Consider the following 15,647-nt stretch of genomic DNA (forward strand, 5'->3'; position numbering starts at 1 on the left):
TAGGGTATATTTTATTGAAAAATCAAAGCAAAACAAAGAAGAATTGTATTTTTATGTGAAAAAATAAATAGGTCGTCGGTGAAAGAATTGTATAGTATCATTTCAAACTTTAAGATGACATGTATACTCGTCAAACGCTGTTAACTAGTTAAATAGTTCGTTCTAATTCAAATATTTCCTATAAAAACAGAAAACACAAGAACCGAAATCAGACCATTTAATTTACAAAATCAATTTAATCACTGAAAATCTCGAAAATTCCAGAAAACATAATATCCATACTCAAAACTTCGCTCTTGTATTTTCGAAAGTTCCGTCAACCATTTACATTTTAACCAAAAAAAAAAAACCATAAAAAACCTCCAACGAAATATCGTACGAGAGCCTTTTTTCTCAAATCATAGCCTACTTCTATCGTGAATTTAAAAATTCTGTCGCAAGTGGAACGCGACGTAATTATTTGGACGCGATGTGCTGTCGGGAACGCACTTATTTAATAATTCGGTCTGTCAACAGGGACGAACGAGTACGTGCACACTGTTTGCGTTCCGTCCACGCACAAAAAGAGTTCCTAATTAGCAAACGTCGCTGTTAAAGCCGGTAATTATGTTTGCCGGGCGATGTTCGCGCCGCCGGATAGAAAATGCAGAATCAATTGCTTCGGCAAACGAACCTGTCCCCCACGCGACGGCCCAGTTTCCCCCACGAAAAAGTCTCGAACTCGCGACCCGCTCAAACAACGCGCCGCGGATTTCATCCCTTCGCCGCTTTGTGCAATTAAAATGTTCGGTTCACCGGCGAACGGATCATCCTGCCTATACCGATAAAAACGCGAAAATTTCTTTTGTTTTTTTTTCGATACGAGAAACGCGTTAAAGTATCATTCTCTGTGTCTTCTGGATCGAAATCGGTCGGGACTGTTAAGTTACAATTCTTTCTTTTTTTTTACACTGCACTTCTTTTGGAATTATAACATCGAACATTATCGCGACATTCTAGCGAGCCATTGTGAGAGAAAATACAGTCACGATTTTATGCTTCTGCTGAACATTTGAAAATGTTACAGATTGCTTTAACCTCTTGATTTATGATTTATTTCTTAACCCCGTGCCCTGTAATTTCTTTCATAGCCGTGCTTGATAAAGATACTTTATTGGTGATAATTATTTATAAAAGGAAACAAATTTTATGCTTGTTTTATGTCTACATTTACTATAGAGGTTAACGAGTGACAATAGAAAAGTAATATTTAATTGATATTCAAAAGCAGTAAATAACATTTAGATGTATCAAATTCAATTGAAAATTTTCATCACGAGTCTGACACGATATCGTAGGACAAGAGGTTAACTGCGATCGATACAAGTAGTTTGTAATTAATAATTTGTTGGAAAAAGAGGAAAATTCTAGACATATTCTATATCTATATTTGCTCTAACGTATAATAATTGATAACACGAAAATAATATTTCATTTGAATGCATATGAATTGAGTAATATTCATATTTTTTAGATTCTGTTAAGAATTTTTACCATAAAACTGACACGGTATCGTAAAGCTCTATCGTTAAGTAAAAATACAAATTGTCGATGGTATGTATTGTGTTTTTTGTTTATTTTCAGAGTATGTTTAACACGATCACTAGCAACGTTGCATATTTGTGATGATTAATGTGTTTTCGTCTAATACTGTAACGTATGGTATAATGTGCAGGAAGTTACTGAGATTTTTTTTGATACGTTTCATTGAATAAAATATTGTAATGAATTAATAGAAAAAATATGAAATAAAATTATCTTTTATGCTGTTGTATTGTATAGAGTGTCTCGTGTTTTCGTCTTTAAATGTTTTTAAAAATTCCAAATGTTTCAATTCCGATCGTAACATCCAGAAAATCACTGAATCATAAACTCCGAAGACAAGATTCATATATTGGATGGAAAAATTATAGTTATTTCAAAAAGTATGTGATATTAGAATTTTTAAATGTTGAATGTACAACGATACAAATCAGATACACTAATTACAATATTGTAGTAAAAATACGTCTTTCTAGCAAATAAACAGTAAATCTATCAATTTATATGTAAAGAAATTATAATATTCTTAAATTAGTCTGAAAAAAATAATTATAACTGATCCATCCACTAAATTATAGTCTGTATTGACATCCTTCGAAAGAAAATTACTTAAAAACATATTCAAACAAAAAAATAAAAATGAAATGAAGCAATCCAATAATTATTACAATTTATTAACTACAGTTAAAAATGTAATATTATTCAAAAGATATGTCTATTCTTCAAACTCATGAGAAACTGATTCAAAATCATTCAGAATTAAATTCTGAAACACACTCAGCTAACTTTATAGTCATAAAAGGTCATTCCATAACTACGAGCAACATGTTTCACAATTAAATTCCACATGTGTGCCACAGACAAAACCAAGTTGAACTATCTTAAACCAGCCATAAACAATTTAATGCTTCTCTTCCAATATACAGACTATAAAGTTTATCTAATACAATCTTCAGGGTTCAGTCAACTTTCCTAACGCATCATGAATTCCCAAAGTTGCCATTCTACATAATAGTCGAAGGTACCTATACGCCTGCGTCAACCCGAAGATAGCTACCGTAGAATTGTCCTACTGTCTCCGCCAGGAGGGTTTTGCCTTCAAAAGCAGAATCCTCCAGCGAACACAAGACATTGTTCGCTCTCCAGACACGATCTACATACGCACACGTCCCAAACAAACGAAACGCGGCGCACAGAGAGGAAGAGAAACAAAAACATACGAGGGATACTACCCCTAAACGCTCGAACATCCCCTATTTACTGATCAACAAGCTCTGTTTGCCTCGGAAGATCATAAAATTATCAGGGCGGCGTTCCATCGCATCTGCCGTCAGCGATGGGATCGAAACCGTTTCAGGTGTTCCGAATCGAACACGGAAACCCAGAGATCTCGAAACATTCCACGCGGCTGCCGAAATTCTTCAAGATCCCTGGGCCTCTCGAAAGTCTCGAGCGCCTAGCGACCGCTCTGCAAACCGTTCCTCGAGTTTCTGTTTGCCAAACGAGAAATAGGTTTGAGCGATTCGAAACGTTCGAGATTTCGAAAGTATAGTCCCTTGGAGCATCTAGAAGGCATTCAGACGGGTGTTGGTCTTCTCGAGGGTTCGCGATCCCAGCGCTGTTGATCGGTAGGCAGAGTCGGCTTCGAGAGCAGCCGGCGGCCAGGCACTGCGGCCATTTTGGAACGGCAAAACGGGGTTTTTTGGAAACACGCGACCGCTGGAAGATCCGTGGTTGACTCCGTAACCGACCGGACCCAACGACAAGCCGTGACGAAGAATCCATCGTGCGACCCGTGAGAGTAAAGCGTTCATGCTAAAGCAGGCTAGATCGTTTGAAGAGGACTTCATCGCGAGTCTGAATCTTCGGTGAAGTTCTCTCCTGTAGGAGTGAAGAGACGTTTCTCCACGATGACCGTACACGATTGAACCAAGAAAAGGAACAGCTTTATCATTTTGTAACGCGATATCAGAGAAAGTTAGAAGACAGTTCTTCATTGAGAACGCATCTTTGGCGATTTTTAGTGTCTCGAGGGTAGCTTTATTCTTGCGTCTGTTTTCTGGTTTAGTCCTCGAGTACGATTCTCGTGAAGAGTATCACGGTCACGTTTCGTCGGTGGAATGCGCGACGAACAGGATCCGGTACGTGTTTCTGTCTCGCAGTTCGTTCGGCAAAAGAAAACGGCAAGATCGAACTGTTCAGTTTGTCGCCGCAGATAGAGATCAAGGTTTTCGTTGCGCGGAACGAGCCGAGTCCGACGATGGAAAACGCAGCGCACGGTGAAACCGGCCGCAATTGAAGTCGCTGACTCGAGTCGTTAAACTTCAACCGTGATAAACAGGTTTCAATCGGCCACTTGACGTTTCATTATGCCCGGCGATTTGCATAATACTCCGGTGATTTCAATCTCGCAGTAAGTATGCGCGATGGTCGTGTTTCGAGCGTGGACTTGGAAAAAATCGCGCTCGGACAATATTGTTGGCGACCGTATTAGTTTTGGGTCTCTATTTAGAAATAAATGATACGGTAATTTGATTGACACGTGGATAAAGAAATATTATCACTTTGTTATAGCTGACACTATTCAGATTTTTAGAAATTCTTTTGTATTCTTCTTCGAGTTATTTAGAATTGTTTCGAATAATATAAAATCGTTTTATAAGGATCTTTTAAATCTTTCACAGATGTTTCAGTTACATCTATGTGGATTTTGAATTTATTTAAGAGCATAATTACAGTTTTAATTTGTAAGGATGTTGCTTTAAATTACCAATGTCGTCATTTGGTTACGTAGAAATAATTAATATCATAGACGATAGTCATGAGGAGATGTAACATATTTCATTAACTCTATTAAAAATGAATAAAATTATTTCCACACGATTTTGTAATATAAAGCTTCTACCGCAACAGGTAGATATTTAACAAAAACACATTACTGAACAAAATATCTTTGATCTTCAATAACTCTGTGAGATAATCTTTCTTCGCTATAAATATTTTTACTCTACCCATTAAAATGAAAAACTTTTCAATAATAAACATTAAAAAAACGTATATAAATACGAACAATACCGAACCGAGCAAAAAATAATTCCATCCATTTGCAATATTCCCAACCCACGAAACTGACATAATGAATGAGCTTCGACTCCATTAAAATTTCCTTGCACAATTTTAAAACCATTAGAACAGTCGACAACCGTGCTTCGATTTATGCCGCGCGATTTGCAATTCAATTACACGATTCAAAAGCTGCGTAATCAAATCGTAAACACAATCTCGAGTGGTTTCGCCGTTCGCGACGGAGTTGAATGAAACACCCTATACAAGCGAAACAATGTACAACTGAATCGTCGATCGTTAAAAGTCCACAACGCGAGACGACCAATCGGCAATGAAATTCGAGAACCGCGGTGATATCGCGTGGCGCGAAAACAGAAAAGAGGAAGAAAAAAAACTAGAAAAAAACAGAAGAAAGAAAGCGATCCAGTTTACCAAAGTATTTGTTCCTGTTATCCGACCGTGTTTATCGCGCGTTCCGTACGATCGTGTATATCTCGTATATGTCACATGCAACGAATTAATTCTGTGCACCGTGAAGGACGGCAAGCGGTTCACCAGGCAAACAACCCACTACCAATCGCAAGCACAAGAAAGGAAGAGACGTAAAAAAACACCAAGATCTCAGCTGGAAGGGGTAAACAATACCAGAAGCGTTTTTGGTGAACGTGTTTTGAACGAAAAAGGAAAACAGAAAGAGAGAGAGAGAGAGAGAGAGAGAGAGAGAGACAGAGAGAGAGAGAGACAGAGAGACAGAGAGAGAGACAGAGAGAGAGACAGAGAGAGAGACAGAGAGAGAAAGAGAGAGAATAGAGAGAGAGAGAAAGAGAGAGAATAGAGAGAGAGAGAGAGAGAGAGAGAGAGAGAGAGAGAAAGAGAGAGAATAGAGAGAGAGAGAAAGAGAGAGAATAGAGAGAGAGAGAGAGAGAGAGAGAGAGAGAGAGAGAGAGAGAGAGAGAGAGAGAGAGAGAGAGAGAGAGAGAGAGAGAGAGAGAGAAGAAAAGTAAAATGATCAATAGCAATAACGACAAGTAAAAGAAGAATTGGAAAATAAAACTGGGAGCGAGGAAACGAAAAAACCCAGGGACGACAGATACACGTAGAACAGACACGTGCGGGTCACATGAAAAGCAAAGCGCATTACCAACCACGCGCGACTTGCACGGGGAATTTTCATCCATTATTGACTCGGGAATTTCCCTGTGTACCGTCTATAGACAAACCGATTGTACAAAAACCGGTTTTCTCTAACAGTGGAAACGTAGATGAAATTGTACGGTTGGAAAACGCGGAGAATTTCAGAAATGTTAACTCTTGTTCGGTATTTGGACGTTTTCCGAGTTCTTTGTAACTGAATGTACAGGTTGTTTTGTGGACGGTGATGTATCTGGTGAGAGGCGATTTTAGGTGGAAATATTGGTAGAAATTTTGATTTGAGAAAATTTATTTCATCGTGCGCAACGATGATTTAATAGGCAATGATGTAATCTTGTTTTTCAAAAAGAAATTATTAGTGAGTTTTAGGTTAACAAGGAGCAACATTATATTGATTTTTGTTTGATATTCGAATTTATGGATTATAGAATTTAAATATTTGGCAGTATTTTATTGTATTCCAAAAACCACTATATTTTGTCTTTTCATTAAGTGATTTGACTTCTAAAGTAAAATCTTTACGAAGAAATATTTTAAAAAACGTAAGTAGTTATTTTGAACATAGATTAATCCTTTGCACTCCAAAAGTGTTTCACTAGAAATGCTCAACGTTATATAATGAATGACATTTTTTTACACTAACTTAACGAAAAATCACACATAAATTCAGGAACAAAACTATTTTATTTCAATGTTTCACACATTAATGCATTGTAGGAAGTGTAATATTAAGTATCAAATTTTACAATGTTGCCGTGTCAAATCAGTTGAAGACTGAGAGGCGCCTTTGAAGTGCAAAGGGTTAATAATTGTAAAATCCTTGTTTTCTCTTGGTCAAACACATAATTATTAACTTTTGGGCGGTATTATACGTTTCCTCGACAGTGTATCCGGCACTTTTCATGATTCATAAAGTAATAAAATTCGTTGTTCATCAACACCCATGTTTTATTCCGTGATCCTGATTACTCCACACAATAAACACAAACAGCTTCCTTTACGAGCGGAGATAATAATCTAGCCTGAGATCCACTTACTCACATCATAATTACATATCCGGCAGCTGCCGTATGTTTAGAGGTTATTTTCAGGAAAACAAAGATTCGTCAATAAAAATTACATTCCACGTTCTAAACTTATTTCTTCATACAGAATTATTCCCATTCCAGTTACACCACCGGTTATTTCCGGTTTAATGTTACTCTGCGTAACAATTAACTTAAGCACTGAACAAGTGTTAATTACCGGGTTGGCGGAAAAGTAAGATCAGTTGCATGGGCGTGTAAGTAATCAATTTACTACGATAGCATTACTTCATTTAATCAATTGTATAAAGTTCATTGTTTTTTCTGTGATTCTGCGCTATATAATTCTATCGTCTTATATAGGATCTACAAATACAATTACCTAGTATACATAACATGTAGAAACTAAATCATAAAAAAAAAGGATAGATCAAACACGGAAAACAATTGCGATCAGACAATAATATACATTACGTTACATAAACGAAACAAGATACGCATAATAGAAAGCAATGAACGTTACGTAATCGATTAGAAATAAAACAATAATATCATACTATTAAGGAATCAAAAAAGCTCGTTCAGTTTTTCAGAATAACAATAAAGAATATACAAGAATGTATATATTATATATATATTATATATATATATATATATATATATATATATATTATGTATAAATAAAATAAATTTACTTATTTGTATATATCAAATAAAAATGTATATAAAAATTTAGATATATGGAACAAAAAATATATTCAAAAAGTATATTAAAATTATAATTTATAGAAACAACGTTTTATTACTGACAATGTATTATATTATATTTCTATAAAAGTTTCTGACTTCTCAGAAATCCAGCGGAAGGCACACGAACTTTCCCGGTCACCTAATAAATTGATTGATCTATCCGTCCAGAAAGCCGACGTTACTTTCCAATCGATCCGCCTCGAGTAACGGAAATTCCAGAAAAATTCCACGAAGGCAGTTTCGAAGGGATGCGAAGTAATTCCCCGCGAAGTCGCGCGATCGGGAAACGTCAACGGGACGCGCAGCCCCGGGTCTCCGGCTCGGTGAAAGAAAAAACGGCTCGATAGTTCCCGAGTGAAACGTTGTTCCGCGCCGCCGAGAGGAACGAAAAGCATTCGCTCGCGACTAAGGGAAAACCTTGTTTCCGCCGGATGATTTACTCACCGGGGCTGCGCGGTAGGACGTCGAGCGGAAAGCCAAGGTGTTTAGGGTGCCGATGCATGTACGTGGACCAAAGGGGGTTGAGGCTCGTAAAAGGGTTTTCTAGGACGGGGACCAGGTGGCCTATACAACGGCGGAGGCATTCCGGTACACGCGGGGCAAACATTCTACGGTGACGCTGCGGCATTTGGTGAAAATTGGATATTCTACGAGGGCAACGTTTCCGAGATAACCGAGCGAACCGCGAAATATTGAAACCGTCCGGGCACTCGGGCTTGTATACAGGATGTCTCGGCATAAGTGAGCTGTAACGCGAGTCGTTCGTGCCCAAAAATCTCCAGATAGGAATTATAGCGATGCCCGGTTAAGTTTCATGAAAGCCGGAGGACAGCAGTCAAATTTAAGTAGGCAGAGTACACATTTCTTAGAAGAAGTTACTTGTAACGTTTAATGTTTAATCAAAGTTCTGTTGGCCAATTATGACGCATGAATGGTAATGTACAATTTAAAGTACCACAGATGTAGGTACCCGTCGGTATATTTTTTATGAAATATTAATGTACTACATAGTGATGCCCGATTAAGTTCCACGAAAGTCGAGGTCAGGAGTGAAATTTAAACGGGCACAGTACAGTCTTGGTACTTACATAGAATATTGGAATAAAGTGGTTCTGTGTTTATTAATATATGCAAGATTTTTCTTTGTGTTAGTTGCAAAAACTATTAGCGGTATTTTATTATAAAATAATGAATATTTATACTGAAAAATATTGTCGAAAGTAAAGAATTAAACATACATAGTTTGTTGAATCTTGAAACTGTAGCAAATTGTTTTGAACTTTATGTATTTAGTTAAAGTTATTTCTTTACGAATCTATACGAGTTTTCCGATCATTGATTTCGTGATCACAGATTTATAAACATTCTAGTTTCTAAAAGTCGAAGACTTCAAAACGCTGTTTTCGAAGTTTGTCCTATTTAATAAATAGTTATTATAAGTGTGCGATAATGAAATCGATTGATCTTTGCAAAAACTTTTAGATAGTCATATGGAAATTACATTAACTGAATATATAGTATGCCCTTTACAAACAGCTACGTATAGTTAACATTTTATTTGAAACTTTATGTTTACGATTATGTGGATATAAAAATTATATTTCATACAAACCGATATACTAAAATAACGCTTCTTTGAAAATGATCGTTAGCTTTAATTTAAAATTACTTAAAATACTTTTTTGCAAAAATTGACTGTCTTATGAATATTTAACCTCTTGATTATAGTTTAAAAATTTTTAGAAGTCGACAAGTGGAATTAGATTTCGGTGATTCATTATTATGGTTTACTTATTAACTGATACTGCATTTGAAAAAGAAGTTACTTATTGACAACAATAATAAATTTTAAGAACTACTTATAAAAACTTGTGTTTTATAATAATCTTGCGAACCGTAAATCCGTCAAATCTTGCACATGAATAACTTTTTAATTTCTTCTCTGATTATAACTGCAAGCTCAAAAAATTAAATATTTTTATCTTGATTTTCATTTTAAATTTAGGGAATTAAACAATTTTTTAAAAATAATATCTAATAAACATTAACATTGACGAATTACTAATTAATAATTCAAGAACCGGCACAGAACAAAATATTTGAAGTGAATAGTAATAATTACATTTAATATTGATTAAAATATTTATAATAATTTAATATAGATAGTATTTCTACAAAATAACATTAAAAAAAGTTATTTGAATATTTGTGGAAATTATGTACAATTTCATGTAACATGATAATCCATCAAAAAGAAAAGTTTCTGAGAAACTTTCGCAGAACATTATGAAATAGGCGTTGTTTTATGTGAACACCTGAAACAACTACTATAGTGTTCTACACAATGTTCTGGAAGACAACAGCTTCTTTTACGAGTTATAATGGAAGGTATAAACCAAAGTAGAAACGCTTTTATAAACGCGCCGTTAAAAATGTGCACTCAATGAGATGATTATTTACCCCATACTAACGGAGTTACGGCAGCAAGATCTCGACGCGATCGCCATTTTTCTTTCTGCATAAATTTTATGTATCTCACAGCTTCGCCTTCAAACTATTTTTGAACGGCAAAGAAACAGTGTGCGTTTGAAGGTCAAGAAAAATTGCTGACAGCTACTTTTAAAATACATAAAACATCCATTCTATTCGTTTATCCTATCCTTTCATTTTTATGATCAAGAAAATAGAGATTTTATTTATACCAAACAAATTTTTAACATTTTAACCTATTACCATTTACAAAATTTACAAATCAATTTATATTATGTTTTTACATTTGTATACTATAAATAAACAAAATTGTTGATCCGGTACTCATTCACTATATTTTCCAACCACCGAATGTAATCACTTAAAACCTCTTCCAAACGTCGTAACCGCCCCAAAAAATAAATCCAACTGGCAATTAATCACTAAAACAAAACAAAGAACCAATTCCCAATTTTCTCACCCCCGCGATACATCCTGCACAACAATCCGAGAGCAACTGCAGCCCTCGCGCGTCGACGAAAAAAAAAACAAAAAAGTAACCGTCAAACAAAGAAAGTAAAAACGACTGGAAACAGATAAAAACTCCATTCGACGGGGCTCCATTATTCCCGCGATTCATCGCAGCCCGAGCCCCGATCCGCAATCAAAGATGAATCAGCGGTTCCCGAAAAGTAGTAGTATCCCATCCGGATCGCAGCAGCTCGAGAATAGCAAACAAAAGAGGTCCAGACTTCCACCAATTACCGCGATCGTCGGGGGTTGTTGTACAATCCGACTCGAAGAGCACGGCGTGTAGGGTGTGTGTGTAGCGAGGTAATGGTGAATCGGTCAAGGTGGCGTACAGTGATGTTTAAGGGTTCGGTGTGAGTGTGTATAAATATATACGTGTGTCACATACTTGTGTTTGCGTGTACACAAAAAGGGTATCTGTATGTAGGGGCGGCAGGGTTGGGGGTCGGGTGTGGAGCAGTAAGAGTATATAATAGGGTCCGCTCGCGCTCTGTATACACGGTGGGGGTTGTTTGATTGTGTACCGGGGGTTTTTCGGGGTCTGGTGGTAAGTATCTCGTTTGGGGGTACGGGAGGAGGGTGGATCACGAAAAACAAAAGACTTACGGCGTCTGCCACGAGGTGTGCGGGCGGGAGGGCTGCCTGCAAGTGTCCACTCTTCAGCAGGGGGTCGGCGAGGCCTGCCACGCTGGCGTGTAAGGGGCTCGGGTGGAGAGGAAGATGTGGGGTCGTAAGGTGGGCCGTGGATAGGAGCGGTTGCCCGTGAGAAGCGGCAAAGGCCGAGGAAGAGGGGTGGGCCGCGAAGGGCGAAGTCGTCAAAGTTTGGGTGTTCAGCGAGGGCGGGGTGGGCCCGGCAGCGGGCGCGGACAATGGCAATACTGTACTTACGTCCGAGTGAGCGGGCACCGCGTAATTACCCTGGATGGTGTAGGCTTGCCCACCAGCCAGGATCACTGGCCCACTAACTTGGGGTTTGGGGCGATAAGGGATCGTGGCACCTTTGGGAGGGGACTGAAACAGAAAAGAACAGACCGCACGAGTGCGAATACGTTGATCCGGCGCCAATGACGGCGGTTGTTTCCGGTTTTATTTTTATGGTTTCGTTTTGCTGTCTTTTGGTGCTTGGTTAGTTCTGATGTTAACCTTCGGATGACGAATGTAGTGGCATTTTGAGACTGCAGTGCTATTTGGAGATCAGTTGATGGCGAGGAATGTGGGTCTCATTAATCGGTTTTCATCTTTTCTCAGGTTGTTTTCGATATAATTTATTATTGGTCAATATGGTCACATGTAACTAATCGAAGTCATAAACAAAATCCCTGGTGTCTCGCCACTGTACCGCCCCGCTTGATATCATGATCTCCCAATAGTAGATATTGTGGTATTTTTTTCTTATTTGTTAATTCATTTGCGTGCATACAAGTTAGGTGTAATAGTATATACGAGTTGATTCTGAATGTTCTTTTTTTTCTTTCATAAAAGACATATATCTTAATAGTTTTCATAATAACTCAATATTGTTCATATAATAACTTTCTGTTCCTTTTTGAATTGATAAATCTTGAATATATTATACGTATTGTTTATAAAAAAGGTAAGCAATTACGTTGCATTGGATTTTCAAATTTGATACTACGAAAACTTATTTGTTAAATGAAACTTAATTTTGTGAATCTTTGTTGACTGGTCGCACACAGTAACTAACTGTAGCTTGTATACACACGAAACTTTAATAAATGCAGCTAAAAGTATACACAACAGAAATTCCAGTATTAGTCAAAATGACTGTTTGTCATCCGAGGATTAATTCCGTCGATTTTAACACGTTGAATACCACACATCACGTTGATGACCAACGTTGCCTACATTTGTCAATGATGTGTTAGTCACCGATGACCCACAAACAATTTATTTATAGCCGTTTCTTTAACTGAACGAAGGTGTTCGTAGACTTTTTATTACTAATAACATAACCTTAAATTGATAATACGTGGAAAATAAGCGTGTAATGTGTGATAACCATTGAATTAACCCTTTTGCTTGCAACTGTTTTGCTAACATCTAACTGGACACCAAAAGACAGGTTATTGCACAATTATATACACTTTTTTCTATCATGAATATTTTTTAGTGTCCTGAACAAAATACAAGAAAACTGTTTGGTATTCAACATGTTAAAAATGTCACTCTGGTCTACAGTATTTTGAAAATTAGTTTCCTGGACCAATTCTGAAACTCATAACACGGTGAAACAAAAGAAATATCTCGATGCTAAATTGTTATATTCAATAACACAATGTACCATAAAATGGAGGTATATATTCTTGTGAATTTCGTGCATATGCGCTTCTGAGTTTCAGTTTCAGTCGATCTAACTATATGTTTTTGCAAGCGATAATGATCTTACAATTACAGGTGGATATTATAAAAACTAGAATTTTTAATGAAAAAAGACACAACATGGTCACCGGAAAGAATAAATAAATCTGAAATAACGTTCGAGCTTCTTAAACAACACTGGTAACAGCTGTAAGTCATCAGTTTACATTTTCTTGATAACTCTTTTTATCTGGTATCTTAGTGTATCTGCGACCTTCACTAAATTCCTTGACCACATTACGCCTTCTCTATTAGTTTGATTTGAAATGTCGTCAGCTGATACGTTCAAATGCTTTTGACTTAACTTTGTCTTCTTCCTATTCATACAATATCATACAAATAAATATTGAATAATTGATACGATGATGTATGTAATTTAACCGTGGTTCTTCTGTTAAAATTAAATTTACAAACTATAATCTTATAATTATTTCCCAACTCATGAATATAAACATTCTATTTTATTTTATATTTAAACGGAGGAGATTGTTATATACTCTAATAACCTACACTTATCTTATTTTTTGTTCCATTATAAGCGATAAGAAAGTAGAAACTCTCAAAAAACTTGAAAAATATATTTTAACGTTTACTGAAAAAAACATGACGTGCTCTAGTTCATCAAGCGAAGATACGATTTCACACGTCAGTTATATAAACAGAATCTCTAATTTCTAATCTCAATTTAACAATCCCACCAGCTGATTACACAAATAAATATACTTTTCATTATCATTTCATTGTTTCCAACAGAATGGGGCGTTTTATCGTTACAGCGATAGCGCGTCACAATTTCTGGGATATCAGTATCAATAAAACCACAGTAGAACTGTTCATGAGTCAGTTACTGATCTCTTGGTGTACGTACCAACTGACGAGATTAAATGCGTGATTTCTCATTTGCTCAAAGAACAATTTTTTTAAAAATATTATACCGTGATCACATAAAACATTTCAATAAAAAAATATGTTCTGAACTTCAATGTAACCGTATTTACACATCTATAACTTACAGTTTTATATAAATCAGTGTTGCCTAATTAGAGGTCTGGAATCTAGGAACCGTTTTGTACTTCACTGAAATTTGTATTTTTTTATGTTTATAGATCAAGTACAATGAGGGTGTTTACAACGTTAAAGAGTTAATCTAGAGATAAGTTACCGAATGATCGACGTTTAAGATGTTTTAAGGGACACAGGTTGATAAGATTTTTTAGTCTTTAGCCCCGGACTTTATCGCGTGACAAATGTTATCGGTATCTAGTATACACTTGTGTATAAAACGGTCCAATAATTATGTTAGATTATATCTGTGTCTCAAATCAAGTTAATTATTCCAATTACGAGATTATATTCATTGAGATTTTAATCGATTTTTATTATAACATATGAATGAATAAATTATGTTATATACTGATTTTCGATAAAAGAACCTCTACGTTTTCAACAACTTTTTGGAAAATATTAAAAACGTTTGTAAATACGAAGAACGTTACATGTATCACCTACCTATCGTAAGAGATTAAGATTAATCTATCAATCTATTGACAACACTGATTTAGACCATTTAGGACCCTTGCAAATTGTCATGAACCGATCTGATCAACTGAGGTCACGCAGACCCATGACCAAACCCTGCTAACACAAACCTTTTGATCTTACATCGCTATTTCATCGTTGGTTCTTCATTGCTGGCGAATGTTACATTAATACATTGTTGATCGGCAATTTTACGCTGGAGCGATCCCATGTTACCAATTATTATTTCTTAATTAAATATGAAAGTGAAACAATCTACATAAATTTCAATATAATTTATTTATACATAATGAATTGAAATGGAACTTTGAACGTATCTTTTGCATAACTTCCAATATTTTGCATTGCCCTGCGTTTTAAACATTGAAATAGCCAAGCAGGTGTAAACACGAGTTAACTCGTGACCGGTCAACAATGTATGAACTAAACAATCAAACAATGCAAAGATGGCGAAAAGAATAAGTCATCTGTTCAGGATTGACACATAGCCCTAGTCAAGGGTTAACGAAAGACATCGATGTGGACCAGAGTGACGTATCGAAGATGCCATACCACCGGGATACGTACCTCTAGCATAACACAGCATATGTGATATATGCACTGCGTGATGGCCTCGCTGGTACCGGATATGGTAACCGCACGTTCCGTCGAATTGGGCAGCATCTCAGAGGCGACTTGAATCGAGGCACCGGTCACTTCGCGAATCTCCTTGATCTTCGATCCACCTTTACCGATGAGGGAACCGCACTGGGACGCGGGCACGATGAGCCTGAGAGTGATCGGCGGCCTGGTCGCGCCACCGCCACTTTGGTTGTCGTGGAACTGCGAGCACCATTCCTCGAATTTCTTGCATATTAACGTGAACGCTTTGAAGATCGCGTTCGTCGGCCCGGTGACCGTCACTATACGCTCCTGGCAAGATCCGTCGGAGATGTTGATTTTCGCGCCCGACTGGAATCAGATCGTTTCGCTCGCGTTAGAGACGGGGAAGCTAACGAGTAGTTTTTAACTCTTTGTATTCGAGGGCTCGGTAGCAGAGTCATTTCAAATTTGTCATTACAAATTGTAAAATTTTGCTATTAAATATATTATAACATTTATATTTATAATCGATGAACAACAGTAAAATACATCTATGACTTCCCTTTTCATGCG

The 15,647-nt window shown here is 36.7% G+C and overlaps 1 protein-coding gene across 11 annotated transcripts in view; it reads right to left on the reverse strand.

The window, feature by feature from the left end:
• The window catches only part of mub (poly(rC)-binding protein mub), a 347,807-nt gene that overhangs the window by 53,853 nt on the left and 278,307 nt on the right, over positions 1–15,647 (reverse strand). For 10 of the 11 annotated variants that reach the window (XM_031973628.2, XM_076373033.1, XM_076373032.1 and 7 more), the window contains exons 4-5: positions 15,060–15,443; positions 11,181–11,585 (exon numbers count right to left, since the gene is read on the reverse strand). In XM_031973628.2, coding sequence (XP_031829488.1) covers positions 11,181–11,585; positions 15,060–15,443 — 789 coding nt within the window. The remainder of the gene's footprint in view (positions 1–11,180; positions 11,586–15,059; positions 15,444–15,647) is intronic. The other variant, XM_031973627.2, reaches the window with a different exon arrangement.

This window comes from Nomia melanderi, chromosome 13 (assembly GCF_051020985.1).
Source record: "Nomia melanderi isolate GNS246 chromosome 13, iyNomMela1, whole genome shotgun sequence".
NCBI lineage: Eukaryota > Metazoa > Arthropoda > Insecta > Hymenoptera > Halictidae > Nomia > Nomia melanderi.